Source organism: Strix aluco, chromosome 1 (assembly GCF_031877795.1).
Source record: "Strix aluco isolate bStrAlu1 chromosome 1, bStrAlu1.hap1, whole genome shotgun sequence".
Lineage (NCBI taxonomy): Eukaryota > Metazoa > Chordata > Aves > Strigiformes > Strigidae > Strix > Strix aluco.
Window position 1 is genome coordinate 202,146 of NC_133931.1, and position 18,410 is coordinate 220,555.

General features: G+C 50.9%; 1 protein-coding gene across 8 annotated transcripts in view; it reads right to left on the minus strand.

The window, feature by feature from the left end:
- Positions 1–749: 749 nt before the first annotated feature.
- The window catches only part of PUF60 (poly(U) binding splicing factor 60), a 31,812-nt gene continuing 14,151 nt past the window's right edge, over positions 750–18,410 (minus strand). For 5 of the 8 annotated variants that reach the window (XM_074822458.1, XM_074822364.1, XM_074822552.1 and 2 more), the window contains 9 exons: positions 17,942–18,031; positions 16,867–16,917; positions 12,657–12,818; positions 12,111–12,203; positions 10,986–11,199; positions 10,382–10,572; positions 4,767–4,902; positions 4,058–4,293; positions 750–2,250 (listed from right to left, as the gene is read on the minus strand). In XM_074822458.1, the coding sequence (XP_074678559.1) occupies positions 1,951–2,250; positions 4,058–4,293; positions 4,767–4,902; positions 10,382–10,572; positions 10,986–11,199; positions 12,111–12,203; positions 12,657–12,818; positions 16,867–16,917; positions 17,942–18,031 (1,473 nt within the window). In that variant the 3' untranslated portion in view covers positions 750–1,950. The other 3 variants (XM_074822649.1, XM_074822276.1, XM_074822821.1) reach the window with 2 other exon arrangements.

Below are 18,410 nucleotides of genomic sequence, written 5' to 3' on the forward strand. Positions count from 1 at the left end.
CCCACTCCTGATCTCCACCTGACAGGGAGCTGTTCCGGATGCAGCTGTCCAGCCAATCCCTTGCTCATCCACCATACCCCCATCGCTGCATTACAAGGATGTGGTGGAGGATGGTGTCAAAGGCCACACACAAGTCAAGACAGACGATCTCTCATCAGATATTTGACTTGTCAAGACATTTACAAAGTTACTTTTGTACAATACCACCCTGCCAGCCAAGCATCCTGCGCAAAAACTTGTTGATTAACATGTCGGCTGTCGTCCTTTAACCTGTGCTCCCCTTGCATCAATTTTTAGCCACTTTGTTTTTTTTAAACCACCACCATCACAAGGAAGCTTCCAATGCTGTGTGTGCTCCTAAATCCAGCCAACAGAACGGAAGCACGCAGCAGAAAATGGAAAGTAGACAGACCAAGTCACGGGAGAGGTATTTTGGTTTTCTTTAGCAGGAATAATAAAACCCTGGCACAATTAAAAATAGTGAATTTTCTCCCGCAGAGCAGCTTTGCTGCACTATGAGACTGGGGCAGCTGCGAGCTCCCGCTTCACGGTCGGTGGGGTCGCCAGGACAGTGTGTTTCCAGCACAGCTAAGAGGACAAACGCTGCTACACCACCCACCCGGCAGCTCTCAGCAATTCCCTGCAAGAAAAGGAAATTCAAGCTCACAAACATGAAGACGGGCTGCTAGGGCGGATGACCAGGGGAAGAGCCAGCTGATCCCAAGAGGCGTTGGCGATCAAAGCACAAGTTGAAAACGACAGGCTTGCTGTTAACTTTGAATGGGCATAAAAACAGGGAAGAAGAAACGTTATTTCAGCTAACAGGCAACATTAGTACAAAAAGTAGTAAACAAATCATAAATAAAGTTAAACTGCAAATACAAATTTCTAAGCTACAACAGAAGAAGGGTTCAAGTGTTTGAAACAAAATACAAAAATTTTAAAAACATCTCCAAGCTTAGAAGCAACCCACTGCTGCAGGTTCAACTCAGAATTCCCTACTGAAGCTCCTTTGAGATCATTCTTCCTTTATTTGAATTTCTAAACTAAAACGATTATTTTCTTCAGATCTGTGCTGTGTACCAGTTATGCATCACAAGCAATATAGTAGCCCCTCACATACCTAAAATATTTAAAAGAATTAACATGAGCTAATTCTCTTCCTACTCATTAGCTAGACAAAGATTACTAAAATAAACGCATTGAAGCTTTGTAAATATTACTAAATCTTTGAGTCCTCAACAAAAAACCCCCCAACGTTCCTTTCAGGCGAGGCGTGTTCCACGCCGTGGGCGGGATGTTCACTTCACAAACGCCCTCCAGGTGCTGCACACCAGGGCCGCTTGCCCTCCCCGGCTGTGCTCGCCCTCCCCCGCCGCGGGGCCGGCAGCCCGACCTGCTGCTCGGGGCTGTCTCAGCACATGAAGGAAGGATCCCTAAGGGTGACTCTGACCCATCGCTGAACCCGCCAGGTCCCAACTACAGCGTCAGAGCAAACGGGGTGTGAACGCTCCGGGAGGGCCCAGGCCCCGCATGCAGCTGCCCCAGCAGCACCCATGCTGCCCTGGTCAGCGCAGCAGCGCACCAGGGTGCTGCCGAAATACCTCGTGGAGAGACTCCCTCCTCCATTGCAACCACTTATGGCCCATCTCTGACGAAAACGGCTACTCCGGCCCCTAAAGGGTGCAGTGGGATCTTGACCTGAGCGTTTCTGAAGTGACCAGCGTGTACGGAGGAGAGCAGCAGCCCCTCTTCAGGCCGGGGCCCCGCACCAGAGGCGGCGTCAGCCCCTCGAACACACACACAGATGCACACCAGCTTTCTTTGCGCTTTTATCCAAACTACAAGTACATCACAGAGATCTGTGCCCACCCTGGAGCGTTCTTTACACATGGCTAAAAAAAAACCAGACAGGCAGAGGGGGCAGGGGCGAAGTCTTTCAAGTCGAGTTCATGCGGACAGGTCACTGTTATCGAATCTCTCCTGGTCATACACCTCCGCTACCACCTTCCTTCCTGCAAACCAGCGCCCGTTCAGAGCCTGAATGGCTTTGTGAGTCTCTGAGGCCATGGAGAACTCCACAAAGATCTTGACGATGATCTCGGCATCCTCCTCTTCTCCTTGCTTCTCCTGGTAGATGATGACTCTGTTTACAGCTCCAAATTTGCCACATTCTTCTGTCACTTCTCCCTCCAGGTCGTCGTCAATGTCCTTTGGATCCACCATGTTGCGAAGCACCATCACAGTGGACTGCAGAGAGAAGGGACAAGTGAATTAACACACCCAAGAGACGCCCAGCTGCGATCTGCAAAGCCCCAGCAGACTACACAGCACGCCTGAGCACCAACGGATATTCCACTGCTACGGCATTACAAGTATGTTTCAGGAAATCGATAGTTCTCAGGGAAAAATCAGTGAATTTTCCTCCCAGGCAGCCAGAGCCTGAAGAAGTCCCATCCGCTGCCAGCTGTGCTGCGGCTGGCCTCCGCGGGGAACGCTGTGAGCCACCCCCCGGGCTTTCCTCAGACACCTCTGTGAAGCACAGGTGACCTGGAGACCTCTGGAATTTTTCTTGTGCTGTTGCTATCCAGTTATTTTTTCATGCTGTTACCTTCAACACCACCATCATATACTTTTTAAAAAAAATTTTCCTCATCTCTAACTAAAGTAGAAGGATTAACCAGGTCTTTTCTAGCTCTGACAACTGACCAGGCACTTTCACTACGGGGGTAATGACAGACAAGTCAGTAAGAGCAACACACCCCTTGTGTTCCCCCCCAACCCTCTCGTGCCTGAGCCCCTCTCTGTGCCACAGCACGGCTGGGGTGGGCAGGGGCCGCCGGAGGTCACCCGGTCCCCGCTCACACAACCACCCAGAGCTGCCCAGGACATGTCCCGACAGCTCCTGAGCATCTCCAAGGACAGGGACTGGCTGCAGCTTCCGGGCCCTGCAGCCTGTCTCCTGCAGCTCTCCTCCCCACTCCGGCCCCGCCCCACAGCTCGGGCGACCAGACGCTGCATTTCAGGCTCGGTCTCACTGTAAAACACTCTCACTGTAAAACACTCGTTCCAGCTCTTGCCCACATGCCTGTGTAACTGCCCTCAGGGGCCTGCTAAAGGAACAGCAGAAATGGAAGGGTACTTCTGGGCGAAGAACGCTAAGCAGCTTTGAGAACAGTGCAGTTTGAGACTCTTTTTCGACCCTGCTAAACGTTTTCCAAGCAAGTACCCAAATGAACTGGGTCTTCTGGGAAAAGTACTTGTGACAGAGGAAGCTGGCTGCTAAGTCAGAAGCTCAAAGATGTATTTAAAATTATGTGAAATAAAGGAGAACACTCGCTAGCTAACTCATTTGTGTCCTCCCCTAGGAAATGCAAGTCAGTGTTATCCCTGTTCAGCAAACACAGAAGAAACATTGTCGATTCAGTGCCGAAGCTCAGGAAATCTGCCTGTCAGCCAGGAAACTCAACCCTGCGCAGGAACAAACCTCTGGTCGTGCCCAAGCAAGAAGCCTGATGAGATTATCGATACAGCCCCTTCCAAGACCCGCCCCCCAAAATCTATGAATCTGTTGTTCTGTTTCACGTTCTGACTTTTTCTATCATTCATTCTTGTCCTCTTTCTCATTGTAACTTCTATGAAATTCTGTTTTATCAACGCCTCAGAGTTTCATCCCACAGCAAAAGGTTGTGGGGAAAAGGTGGACTCGACAGTTCAGAACAGATCACCCCTGACCATGTGCCAGTCTCACTTCTTTAATTATAAGCCAAAAGGCCGTCATGGTTTGCTTTAACGATGCTGAGTGAACACACGGTTTGATCAGACACCTCTGGTCGAGGCTCTTCTGGGCCAGCAACTGATCTGAACCCCCAGAGAAGCTGAGCAGATCCCCAGGGCGGAAGAGGAACCACCACAGCAGCACCCATCAGGCAGCCCTCCTCGTCCCCCACCAGCCCTGGGGGGGCCTGTGGAAGCCTGCGCCACGCACAGGACGCAGATCTAAACCCGGCCTCCTACTGACAACGGGGAGCAGCCGGGGCAGCCACACCACACTCACCTCCTGTTTGCGAAGCAGTTTCTGCATCACCATGTGTCGGGCGCTGCTGCCAGATATGCTCATGTGCTCCTGCTCACTCAGCATCTCCGGCCTCTCCGACTCCTGGAACACCTCCTCCTCCTCCTTCTCCTTTTTGACCTCCATCAGGCCCAGCGCCGGGGGACTGGCCAGGATAGGATTCACAACTCCCACTTGGGGGATAGTGACAGGGATGGGAGGTCGCGCAGGGGTTACACCTGTAAGAGCACAAACTCTGCAGCATAAAGAAGGGAATGGATGTTCCTCAACGTTTGTGTACACACCAGCCACTGATAAAGAGGATCAACAGAATCTAGATGGTTTTATCTGCTCTGTGCCACCAGCAACCAAGGAGACATAAGCAGCAACTCTGCATACAGGACACTGGCACTCAAGGCACACATAAGATACTTGCCCAGGAGGGAGGCAGAGTGCAGGATTTTGCATGGAGTTACAATTACCCAGATTTTCACCCAGGGCGCTATGCATTCCTGCTGCGAAGCTCATGTCCCTGTCACATCTATTATACACCAAAGTAAATTCCTACTATGCTGCACAAATAAAAAAATAAACCTCCTTGACAAAGCAGGGCAGGGAGGAGGGTTTCAGCTCCAAATTCTCCTTAGTTGTGCCCCAGCTATGGAGAGGTTTGTAAGGGGCTGTCACGGGGATGGAGGGCGAGTGAACACACCTGTGATGACCCCGGGCGCTTGCGCCGCCATCACGGCCTGCGGCAGTGCTCCCAAGGGCTGCGCCAGCGTCAGCGCGGGGGACACCAGGCCAGGGGTCGCCAGGGTGCCCAGAACGGCGGCTCCGGCCACTGCTTCCTGCAAGACAGAAGGCGACAACAAAAACCCCCAAAGGGTTAATTCTGCATCAAGAAGTCATACACTGGGTGCGTGCTGCTGAGGCTCAGCTATTTTCACACCTAAGAAATACCAGATATACAGATTCTGAGGGCAACAGCTCTCCAGCACTACTGTAAATGAAAAGCAGCAGTACGCCAGCCAGCCCACCAGAGAAACGCAGAAACTCCACAGCCTTGGGAGAAAAACGTTCTCTTGCAAACCAAATTCCACCCATCCTCTCAAGCTGCTAGGCCGGCTGCTGAATGCAAGGCACCAAGGGATTCAATACATGGCTGGAAAGATGCAAGCAAATCCAGAGCAAAAGGAATCTGCACTTGTTTCCACCTTTACATAAAAAGCTTTTCCTGATGCCAAGGAATGGGATCCACCTAAGGAGACTGATGGGAGCTCCCACCCCTCCCTCTGATGACAGCACCAGGGCTCTGGGGCCACCTGACAAACCATGTGAGGGAACTCTTACACCTTCAGCTTTCCCTGAGTGATCTAGGGGAAGGTTCATCCTGTCCAGATGAACAAGGAGCTCCTGGACAAGCTCAAACACAAAGAGGAAGCCTACAGAGGGTGGAAGCAAGGACAGGCAGCCTGGGAGGAATCCAGAGAAACTGTCCGAGCAGCCAGGGATCAAGTTAGGAAGGCCAAAGCCTTGACAGAATTAAATCTGGCCAGGGACATCAAGGGAACAAGAAAAGCTTCTATAGGTACACTGGTGATAAAAGGAAGACTAGGGAAAATGTGGGCCCTCTCTGGAAGGAAACAGGACACTTGGTCACCCACACCAGGGAGAAGGCTGAGGTACTCAGTGACTTTTTGCCTCAGTCTTCACTGGCAAGTGCTCCAGCCACACCGCCCAAGGGGCAGACAGCAAAGGTGGGGACTGGGAGGATGAAGAATCGCCCACCGTAGGAGAAGGTGCACAAGTCCACGGGACCTGAGATGCATCCGCAGGTCCTGAGGGAACTGGTGGATGAAGTGGCTCAGCCACTACCCATCATATTTGAGAAGGCTGGCTAAGTTCCCACTGACTGGAAAAGGGGAAACAATCCCCATTTTTAAAAAGGGGAAAAAAAAAAGACCTGGGGAACTACAGGCCAGTCTCATCTCTGTGCCCATCAAGATCATGGAGCGAAACCTCCTGGAAACTGTGCTGGGGCACATGGAAAATAAGGAGATCGGTGACAGCCAACATGGCTTCACTAAGGGCAAATCCTGCCTGATGAATTTGGTGGCTGCCTACAACGGGGTTACAGCGCTGGTGGATGAGGGAGGAGCAACTGACATCATCTCCCTGGACTTGGGTAAAGCATCTGACACTGTCCCACACAACATCCTTGTCTCTAAACTGGAGAGAGATGGATCTGATGTGGATGGGCCACTCGGTGGAGGAGGAATTGGCTCAATGGTCACGCTCAGAGTTGGGGTCATCGGCCCCATGTCCCAGTGCAGAGCAGCGACGAGCAGCATCCTCAGGGGTCGGGGCTGGGACCAGTTTAACACCTTTGTTGGGGATACAGACAGTGGGATCGAGTACCCTCAGCACGTTCCCCACCGACACCCAGCTGTGTGGTGCGGGGACACGCTGAGGGAAGGATCCAGCCAGAGGGACCTGGGCAGGCTGGAGAGGGGCCACGGGCAAACCTCATGGAGTTCAACAAGGCCAAGGGCAAGGTCCTGCCCATGGGTCGGGGCAATCCCCAGCACAAACCCAGGCTGGGCAAGGAGGGGACGGAGAGCAGCCCCAAGGAGAAGGACTTGGGGGGGTTGGGGGGTGGAAAACTGCCTGTGAGCCAGCAACGGGCGCTGGCAGCCCAGAAAGCCACCCGTGTGCTGGGCTGCACCCAGAGCAGTGTGGGCAGCAGGGCAAGGGGGGGGTTCTCCCCCTCTGCTCCGCTCTGGGAGACCCCCCTGCAGTGCTGGGTCCAGCTCTGGGGGCACCAACATAAGGACAAGGGGTGATGGTTTTAAGCTGACAGGGCAGATTTAAATCAGATCTAAGGCAGAAATCCTTCCCTGTGAGGGTGGGGAGGCCCTGGCACAGGTTGCCCAGAGAAGCTGTGGCTGCCCCCTCCCTGGAAGGGTTCAAGGCCAGGTTGGACGGGGCTTTGGGCAACCTGGGCTAGTGGAAGGTGGCCCTGCCCGGGGCAGGGGGTGGCACTGGAGGGGCTTTAAGGGCCCTCCCAACCCACACCAGCCTGGGATTCTGTGGCAATCCCTGTCTGATTCAAGGAGCCCTGTAGTCAAAAACCCTACTGCGAGCACAAGGGACAAGGCAAGGCAGAGCACAATACTGCTATTTTCCAAAGCTGCACTTTTAGATCAGTTTAAATCAAAAATCTTCTCTCTCTAGTCTTTGTCCTTTAGGTGCAGCCAGTGACACAGCACTGAAATCTGCCTTTATGATCACAGTAACTGCAAACAATTAGCAGATTGTGAAGTTCTCAATGAGCCAATCACATACCTGACTTGTCACCACCATTTTCACTAGTAAGACCCTACTGAACTTTAGTGCTTTCGCTGACTGGAAACTGTCTTCAAACTTCCAGCCTTGAGAACTGAAACATTTTACAACCATTTTCTTTTGTCTGTGTTGCCTGCACCTCTTCTCCCATCCTGTTCCCTACTTGCCTCCATACACCGTCCTTGAAAAAATCTGAGGCCCCCTTTCAGCATTTTTCTATAGTTATACCAAGCCAAACTCTTCTAATTTCTTCCAGCACATTGGGTTTTCCAATTCTACCAATAATCACAGTACTTCTCTGTACCTTCTATAATCCAAATAAACATCCTGACTCTAGATGACCTGAATTCGAACATTTGAGATGAACGCTTTGTTAAATGATAAAGCGTTTCCATAAAAAACTGCAAATAATGCGCCTAAAATATACCCTAAGATGCCTTTTTCCCCCCACCCCACCCCACCCCACCCCTGTTGCTTTCCAGGCTATTATGATTTCATTACTCAGATCCTCTCTTCCTTGTTTTCATGGGGCTCCTATAAGCCCTGACACTGCAGAGCAAAAAATTCTACGGTTTTGCTCCTTGAAAGCAGTACCTTGTACCCTCCTACTAAACGCTGCACAGATCCCTTACCTCAGTCTGCTGCACTATTCCAATTCTCCTCTCCGTTAGTAACACATCTCTCTGCACTGCCCACTAATCCCATTAGCACTCCTCTCCTAATGCCCAGAATAAGGCCCCTGATATTTTTACTGGAGACGAAGCGAGACCTGTCTGTGTGTCATTGTACCAGCAGAGCGAGGGGTCAGCAGCTCCCAGCCCAGCTCCTTTCCATCCCCTCTCGCCTGCCCACGCCTCTCAGAACTCACTCCAACAGTGCTGGTCTTGTCTCCACCAACGCCTGGGCTGTTGGTAGGATACGCTTTAAATTATTTTTCCTAACAAAGTATAACAGTGGTCTTATCAAAGACAGTTATGGTAATCCAGCAGTGGTATTTCCCTAAAACACCCACGCATTTTCCTATCTGTTTTTTTAGAAAATGTTGTCCTTCCTTCAAAGCCTGTTTTCAATCTTTCCCTACCACTGGGGTGAGCCCCAAGCCTGCAGACACATTTTCCACGCTCCCTTACACGCAAGCATCACGTTTGCCACTCTTGAGCCACACGGCAACAGCCCTGACATGACAAAACTGATTACCAAAAAACCCCAAACCAGGAGGCGTCCGTCTGCACATGACAAAGCGACGTGGTGATGCCCGCCTGGGACGCAGCGACCCACGTGCATCATCAGCCACCCTGCCGCAGGCCCCTGGCGAAGGGGAAAAGACTTACACAGGCGTTCAGCGATGTGACAAGACCATCACAATTTTTGACTACACTGGTCATCAGCTGCCCCCACTTTTCATTTAAATGGATAAAGAAATTTTTCCTAATAGTTTCAATTCCTTAACTTATTTTGCAAGACTGACTTTTTTACTGTCATTGTCCAGACATTAACTATCTCTGCTACTCAATACCTCTCTCTAAGTGCAGAGACACTTCCTCCTTCCCTGGCTGCCAGACTAATTCTAGACTAAAGCTGCAGTTCTGACTGCAGATCCAAAGTTCTACCTCTGACTTAAGTTTCTCTCGTGTCCCTGATTTTTGTAGCTCCGCTGAGTTTACCGATTAGCTGGTGTTTAAAAAAAAAAATTGTGCAATTAAAGCCCTTACAGACCATGACAGCTATGTTCTTATTTAACATAAGCTGTTCCACACAAGAACTGTGCTAGGAGCATAAATATGACACTGCCTTCTGTAACTGTCTGGTCATCTACAACCACCCACACGGCCAAGCAGACCGGTTATCCCCATCTGTACCATGTCGAAGCAAAGGCAACAAGACTGGCTGAGTATCCCTGAGGGCTTTCAGAACCTTTCTTCTATATATGGAATTTTAAATTTTCCTCACAGTAACAAATCCTGCAGTGTTTTGCAGAAAGAAACAGTAAGATTTATCATGTCTGTAACAATCTCTACCATTTCACTTAAGAGTTAATAGTTCTTTCCCAGAGTGATTTTGATCCAAAGAATTCTTCCAGCCATGCCTCAACTTCCTTCCCCACCTGACTGCAGAGGTTCCCCAACTTGTGGGCTTTTTAGTGGGAACATGCAAACCACCTGAGAGTTTCACATTAGTGGCAGCTCCTTCCACTTCTGCCTTTACCTTGTGATTCAGAGAAGTATTTCCCAAAAAAGAGCTGTTTACAGAATTAAGTCCAGCCAGCTGATTAGCAGCACATACAGGCTGCACAGCTCCGCAATGTTTCTGCTTAAAGGGAACCCAAGAACCCAAAAGTGCTGGAGCTTGTTTCTTTCAAAAACTGTGGTGACGCAGGGGGAGATTCTGCTGCCCAAGGATGAAGGACACAGATACAGGGTTTGCTTTGAAGGGCAATCCTCCTCCATCAGTGCCTATCGGTCATAGCCAGGAGCTTCTGCTACCTCAAGCAAACTAAATTTGAGAACCCCTAGACTCCCAATATCAACACCCAATTCTGCTCGATCACTTCCTTGTTCCTGGACAGCCTAAAGCCATTATACAGTTGTCTGCTACCTTACTGCACGGGCAGTCTTTTCAACAAGTGTTGCTCAGGCAACTCTTACTGGCCTCATTACTCTGCCCTCCCTTTCATGTACTTTCACGTGTTCTTTTGGCCTCTACCACAACCGTTTCCCTAACCCTTGGTTTGCCTACCCAGACAAGGAATCCCCTCCAACCTTCCCCCACCATTTCTTTATTTAAAGTTCTGATCAGCCGAGCCAGACTCTGCTCCAAAAGTCTGGTGTATGGGCTTCTCACAGGCGTCGGGGGCAAGTCCTGGGCACAGAGGATGCTCACACTGGTGAGAACCTCTGGCTGGCACAGGCTGCACACGCTTGTTTCCAGCAGGGTCACAACCACCACCCCCCTCCGTCCGAGCCCCACCAGCCTGCACCTCACCTGTGCCGTGATCTTGGCCGTGGCAGCTGCTGCTGCGACAGCGGCTGCCGGGGGCAGCCCTCCCGGTGTGGCAGGGGTCAGGAGAGGCATCGGAGGAGTCACAGCTTTACCGACTCGGAGGTACTGACCCCCAAGGTCAAAGAGGTTCATAGAGGAAACCGCATCTTGAGAAGACTGGGCTTTCTCATATTCTGCAGTGAGAAAGGAGAGTATTTACAAACGGTCCTTTTTACTCCTAAATTGAGCCACTCTCTCATCACACCACTGTGATCTGTATTTGCAAAAACAGACTTAAGAGTTCCAGTGAGAAGACCTTCAGTGCTTCACTCGCTCATCTCACCCCCCCCAATCACACAGGCATCATCGAGAACAGGCAGCATAGCAAGATCTCTCAACTTAGTTAACAGTGAGTAAAAATATCTGGCTATTAATTAAATTTCTAAGTTCAGGCACAGATCTGCTCCAAATTTATTTCTATCCCATTGCTTAATGCAATTCTTCCACTAGAGTTAAATAAAAAAAGAACAAAAAAACAACAAAAAAAGAAGAGGATGCTTCCGACCACCCTCCCCCCCCCCCCCCCAAATACCAGATGGCGTTTTACCAATGAAACCATAGCCTTTGTGTTTCCCTGTTGTGGGATCCCTGGCTAGCGTGCAGGATTTAATCTTCCCAAAGGCCTCAAACACGCTCTTGATGTCATCGTCGGAGAGGTCCTGATGGACGGATGCCACGTAGATGCGGTTGAAAGCCCGCGCCTCTTCCGCCAGCTGGTCTATGATGGGTTGAGCCTGGCCTATGTTGCTGGGTCTCCCGACCTGCAGAGGAGGCAGCGGACGGCCCGTTAAGCGCTCTGAGAGGGCGGCACAGCGCACCGAGGGTCACAGCAGAGCAGCGCTCGGCCCCCGACCACAGTTAGCAAAGGGCAACAGCTGACCCCGCTCTGGGATACACCCTGAGCCACAGGGCATTCGAGAAGCTCTGAGGGCCCGGACAAGCTGCCTACTCCTCCACCATACTTCCCTCATTTCTGTTCCCTGACCTGCCAAAGACCAGCTTCCAGGAATGGAAAACAATCCTGAAAGCAAAACACAGTGCTTCTATAGCCTGCTTTCCAAGGCTGCTAAAATCCCCTTAGAAATCAGATGCTGCAGATACGCAGAGTGGATCAGAGGTATAAATGCAAGGTATAAAACACTTCGCAGAAAATCTGGTTTACCTCCCCATTTCAATCCCCAAAGTTTCACCTTTGCAGGATCCCCTCTCACTGCCTGAAAGCCCACAGCTACCATCCTCTGTCCCGTTCTGTGCCCAATGCCTCCGGTTTGCGTGGCAAGGGTGGGCCTCTACCTGAAGTCCCTCGCCCTACCAAAGTCTGATGATACTTATCTACCATCCACACAGGTACAACGTAGGGAGGAGGCATTCAAATATCAAGAAGCACCTTTGTTTTGTCCTCAAGAGACTTCCAGTCTATGTGTGGGCAGAAAAAACTGAGCTAGCTTACCAGAACATGTTTCTAGGTTTTATCAGGATGCTGGGGGTTTCTCCTCAGAGAGAAAGGGACCCAGAGCCACTATGTACTCAATGGGTTGAACGTCAAGGTCTAGCAGGGAGCAGACTTTAGGTTACCTTCCACATTACAGTGCCGTGGGAAGCATTTCTAGGCATAAAACTGTTATTCACAGGAAAGAGCACCAGGAGTTTTCAGAGCATGCCTGCTACTCACCTTTATATTTCTTCCCCCCAACATGACAGAATTCATCTGCTCCAAGGCCAACTGAGCGGCTTCAGGTACCTCGTACTCCACAAAAGCAAACCCCTAGGACAGAAGAATACGCTTGTTGGCTCACACCAGCTGTATCTTGTCTCGAATCTGCGCCAAGTTAACGCAGCCAAGACCTCCCACGTACCAGATCCCTACTACTGTGGCCTGAGAGGACGTTTCCTTAAAGAAGCTTTTTATTAAAGCAGGAATTGCACGCACAGGTACCGACACAAGGCTACCTGCTTCCAGAGCCTCTCGTACTCGGAGGCCACAGCGTGCAGGACAGCCAGCTTGTTCGGCACCTTTCGTGCTCACCCCCCTGTGCACAGCTGGTTCCCACTGCAGAACCCTGCAAAGCTAAGCAGAGCAGGCAGCCACAAACATTCACCTCTGAGCGCTACAGGCAGCCTGCTCTCTAGGGGGATAAAGGCTCCTTCCTCTCATGGATATGTTCAGGAAGGGCTCGGGGAGAAGAGAAAACACATCGCTCAAGGGCTGTTAACCAACCTTGTGTTTCATCGTAACAGAGTCCCAGGACATATCAATGCTTTTTATAGGTCCAAAAGGGGCAAAGGCCTGGCGAATGGTATCTTCTCCCAGTTCATAGTATATGGAGCCCACGTACACGCGACACATGATGGCCAGGGCGCGCTGCCTCTGCGCTGCCATCTGTATTGGAAAGAAGAACTGGCTGGTTAGCTCACGGGGTGGCCATGGATGCCAGGACCTCCTTCCCTTCCTCTTCCCTCCCAGGAGCTATGGCCCAACAGCAGGTAGCTCCTCACTGGGCTGCAGCACAGCCTGGCACACGGAGTAATAAAGAAGTCTTTTCCTGCTCAATGCCCAGACTGCTGGAGCGGATAAGCGGTACGGCTCGCTCCCGGGGGCAGTCCAATCTTTGGTGGGGTCTGCCACCTCAGGAGCCTTAACTCCAACCCCACTGATAAGGTCTGACCCTCCCCAGCCTGATCACATCTCCAGCAACGCTTGCAGGAGGAGGAAATAACTTCATTCTAGGACAGCTTCCCCCTCCAGGCAGCAAAGGGCTCCATTCTAGAGGCTATCGGCAATCCCTCCCATTCCCTCCCGCAAGGGACAGCAAGAGATCCAGAACTGGGCACCACCTGGTCACTCCCGCCCCGCCCCCCCCCCCCCCCCCCCCCCCATCCTCCCAGGCAGCAAAGGATCTGGAATTGGGCACCTCCTCCCCACCCCCTCAAGCATCACACACCTCCTCCTCCCCCCGCCCGCCCCAGGCAGGACGAGATCCAGTACTAGGCACCACTTCCACCACACAGTTCAAAAGCAAAGCAAAAAAAATCAAACGGTTAAAAGAAACTTCTTCGTTAAGTGTGTGGTGCTAGTACTTATCACTGCCTGTCGTTACTGGCTCAGATAGTGGTGCAGCCCCCTTATCAGTTTCGGTGCAGAGAAGGTCTCTGTGCTATTTTCTCCTAAGTATGCCTGAAAACCTGTTTGCAAGACAAATCCAGAAATTTCTTACAGCAGGTATCCAAAAAAGCAGTATATCCTTCAATTAGTTTTCACCCTTATTGCAATTCTAGAATTGCTGCTACTAATGAACGTTTTTCTAGGAAGATGCTGCCTACAAAAAAATCAGGGGTTTGGCCAGCACATCCTAGCACCATGTCTTGGGACCAAGGCAGAAATCAGGTCTCTGCAGAGGCAGCTCCCTATGATCAGCAAGACTGAATTACAGTGCGTTGGAGATTTCATTCCTGTTCTGCGTGGGACGGATGGAACTGAGGTGAAGCAGCAGGGCTACGGACTGCGGCAGAGCAGGCACACGCAGCGTGAAGCTTGATGCCGCTCTTCCCTCCCAGCCCTGGGGTGCTCGGCACCAGAGCTGGGAGCTCTGAACAACCCCCTCTTCCCCAGCACCCCTGTTTAAGAGGGTCTTTAACCAAGGCCTTTTCGAGAGGCCTGCTTCCAGGGCGAGCTCCGACGTGTCTGGGGATGCTGCTACTCAAACAGCCAAACGGAGGGGACAGCAGGTTATCTGTGACGGTCACAGAAGCACGGACACAAACTGTACCTGAAGGAATCCTCCTCCCTCACAGCACCCGGACACGATCGACAGTGACCATAGGAGGAAACAAACTGTAAGGGTTCAACTCCTATTATTCAGTACAGCAGGGACACTGTAAACAGGAATGGTTCTCACCCCATGCTGCTGCTCCTGAAGTGATATTAAGCTTGCCTCTTGACTGGGTTTAAGTATTGCACACAGTGAAAAATAAGCTGTTTTTCAGTTTACTCTGCAATGCTGTGACTAGGAGGACTATGGCACGTGTACAGGCAGGACAGCTGCTGTGTTGTCTCCCAGGTTCTCCAACACATTCCCAGCTTTGGTGCAGGAAAGGCAGTGATCAGTAGCCCCTGAGCCTGTGCAGTAAGTCCGTTACGGGTTCAGAGTCATCACCATCCTAACCCCACGTGTCTGAGTGAAGTGCCTCACCCGCGGTGCCACAGACTGGGAGAAAAGTTTAATGTTTACTAGGAGTGCTTCTTGATGAGACACTGCAGCTGGGCACCAGGCCAAGGGATTTTTCACCTTCTGAAGGGTCTATAGATACAAGAGGACATTCTCTTCTTTTCAGTTATCAGTGCAACAGGTGCAAGAGAAATGGCATTTGTCCTCTCCCACAGCAGCAACCTTTACAGGACGAAGTCCACATCTTACCCTGCTGCAGAGATCCTAACAAAATAGCTGGGGTGGAATTAGGAGGACTCTGTTACGTCAGCAATGTATTAGAAATGGGGCCCTACAAAAGGCAGAACTGAGGTGGAGCCTGATGGCTACAGCCATAAGTGGGTCACTAAGGGACCAGGTAGCATCAGCTCAGGGGAGTGGGGCAACGTACACCTGCGGACTAAGCGCACGGCGGCGTCACAAACTCCTGACTGGACAGCTCATGGTTTTCACGAGCTACACTACGCAGACTTTACTGGCCACTGGCCCTCTTTCTACACCTATAAAATGGAGTTTAAAGTACCTGCAACCTTCATAAAGGCAGCAGCTGATAGCTGTATATGTAACCTTGCTGTTAAGTGCTTATGAAGGTTATTTTAAGGACAAGCCAAAACATCATCTTGGAGGGCTCCTCTAAACAAGGGAGGTGATGCAATAGCATCACCGCTAGCTTTGATTTTAATACAACGCCAGGAAATTGTGCTCATCTTGCTGACGTGAGATGGAAACCTTGCGCTGCAATACTTGGAGGATGAAGTAGGCAGGAAGCTTTAATCTCGCACTAAGCTACGGCAACAGGAAGTTCAGGCTGCACTTCCTTCATGTGGGCACCAACGGATCTTGTCAACAGGGAGAAGTGCTGGACAGACTCTGGCTGCATTTTCTACATTCCTGACGGGCTCTGGGATGAGTATTTGCTGACGACAGGGTACCCTAACTACACTGCACCGTACCACGGCCGAAGGGGCCGGCACAGCCTCCTGCGCCCAGGTCTGTCCCATCAGCAGCAGTCTGACTCCCCAGAGAGGGAGGAACGTCTTAGGAAAAGGATTCCCAATACTGGCGGTGCCCTTGAGGCTAATGAGACATTAAACATTTCCTGTTATCAGTGCATGCTTTTCATCTGTTGCCCAGCTGTGAATGACCCAAATTTTTTTTTTTTTAAGCAAAATTGAAGGAGTTATGGTCTCAAGTAAGCATCTACATGAATTGGTAGAAGTTCCTTGGGCATGAAGGCTCAGAAACCAGCTATGCCAAATTCACATCAAGATGTTTCTATTCCATTCCAAACTTACATACCCCATAAAATTTATTTTGGCTCCCCTGCTGACACACTACCTACTGTGGCAGTGTTAAAAAGGAGGGAAAACAGGTGATTTTAGTTTTAGCGCATCTTTCATTTTGGAGCACAAGCCTCCAGTTGCATTTTACACCAAGCAGAAATATTATATGCCAGCAAGATGGAAAAACATTTACAAATTTACAAATGAATTTACAAATGAACCTCTGCATGCAGAGCGGAGCTTACAGGACACTTTCTGCAGTGGCCATTGTCCAACATGTCTAGGAAAAAGGAAGGGATGGCTAATCCCAGGTAATTAAGCTCTCTGTGGCACCGGATGAGAAATTCCAGCACTAAAGGCCTGCACAGGTTCTCTGAATAGTCCTGCAGTTTTGTTACTTCCATCCTGCTTTCACTTGACTTGAAACATGCCATATTCACCTAGTCTGGAAACATGCACAGTAAAGAGCAGTCTTACACCTGGGCTACAACATGTTCTGCAGCCCTATAGTGCCCCAGTCCTCCCCAGCGCCTTAGCTGCCAGGTCTCCGGTGCTGTGAGTTCGTTTCGTAAGAAATTGCCCATTCATGAGTTACCTTGGCAGTTAGTTTTAGGTCAGGACCTCAGAACTGTAGCATCCCTAGAAATGCAGCTCCCACAATTTCACAGGTGTGTTCAGAACTGTTCGAAATCTAAAGCTTTCTTTGCCAACTGACTCCAGGACCCCGACTGCAGTGTCACAGCGGACTGCACCCAGCCTAGGGTCTTCCTCTGGGGAGTTTACACTTTGCCTCTGCTTGCTGTGCTTGTCCGTAACAGGTGGGTATGTGGGAGGGTTGTGCTGGGTTGAATTAAGAGCATTGTATTACCACTACATACGTCCCCACTCTAGGCCCTGACTAAGACAAAGTGCCCAAGAAGAAGTGAATATGTCTATTGACCGATTGTAAAGGTGAGAGAGGATCTCCAAAGCCCATTGTCACTGCTGCCATCTGAAAGACAGTAAAGACAGAGTTCAGTCTGTTGGAGCTGAGCATACTACGGCTGTTTGTAAAAACTCAAGCAGAGCGGCGGCACAGGGAACCTGCGAGAGAGGCCTCTCCTTCCTTGCCCCTCACTGCCTGGTCCCAAGGACTGTCCAGCGCTGGGACCCTGCAGATTCCAGTCCCACCAGGTCAGGGTGGAGTTGTGCTGCTGCCACTGCCTCAGGAAGCAGGGTCTTCTCCCAGGGGGGACTCAAGGCAATAGTAACCTCTGCAACCACTGTCGTTGATTCACCCCCAGCATTTAAAAAGGAGCCCCTCAACTACATCAGACACTGAGAAACATGCACAGCCCTGAAAGGCCAGAGCTGCCCAATGTGGCAAGCACATCCACAGCGATTCTCCGTTAAAAAAATCCAACATCCCAAAGCCGCTATTTTGGGCATCCTAACTTTGGGTGGGAGGCAGTGAGATGTGTTCAAGAAAGCTCTGAGGAAGGGAGATTTAAATGCCAGTTGAGGGCTCTCCCAGTACGTCGGCATTCCAGCATCAGCAGGAACTGCCAAGGGAACTTCTCTGAAATTGAGAGCACCTGGGTGAAGGGGCAGGAAAGGGGGCAGCAGTGTCAGAAACACCGCAGAGACAGGCACCCTCCCCTCCGGCAGGAGATGGTGAAGGGACACTGTTCCCAGTAACCCTAGACACCACCTTCAACCCAAGTCAAGAGCGGAACCCGCAGCAAATTCTTTGGCTTCTGGCACTTCAAGAAGCATGTGACCAGCCAACAGGAGAGAAACTCTTAAAAATTTACTCTTTGAATGAGCGAAATTTGGGGGCAATTTGTGCGGGTGAGTAAAGGGGGTTTCTTTAGCGAGCTGAAGACAGCATGTTTCAATTTCACTGTGGAAACACAAGCGCGTGTACCTGGCTCCAGGCAGGCCTCAGGGCTGTGCTCTGGTTCTAAGTGCCAAAGAACTCCACCTTGTTGGGGGAGAGTAGGACACAGAAGGAGCATCTCAGGAGGGTCTCTCACCTGAAGGTTGGTGAGCTGCTGTTGCTGGTGGGCGATGGTTTGCTTCACCAGCACACTCTTGATACTCTGCTCCATCGCATACTTCTTTGCCTAGAAAGAAACACAGACTCTGTAGTCATAGGACAGCACCACAGAGCAGGGAACGACGTCTGATTTCACACCACAGTTCCCCAGAACCACACCACTGGCTGCCAGTGGAACTTTTCGGCGCTCCGGCCCTAAGCACTAAGGCACTGTACATTTGCCAGCGGCCAACAGCTCACTAACATCTTGGTCTGCATCTCGGAGTCGTGAGCCCTGAAATACAGCACAACGCTTGAGCGGAGGGTTGGATGGACTCAGTCTGCAGCAGGCGCAGCGTTAGGAAAGCAGCATGCACTAGACACTCAGCATCTCCCCTCTTCCGCCCTCTGCCCCTTAGGTCCCACGTAGCGCCTTACCTGCTGGGATGAGGGCAGGACAGATAGCC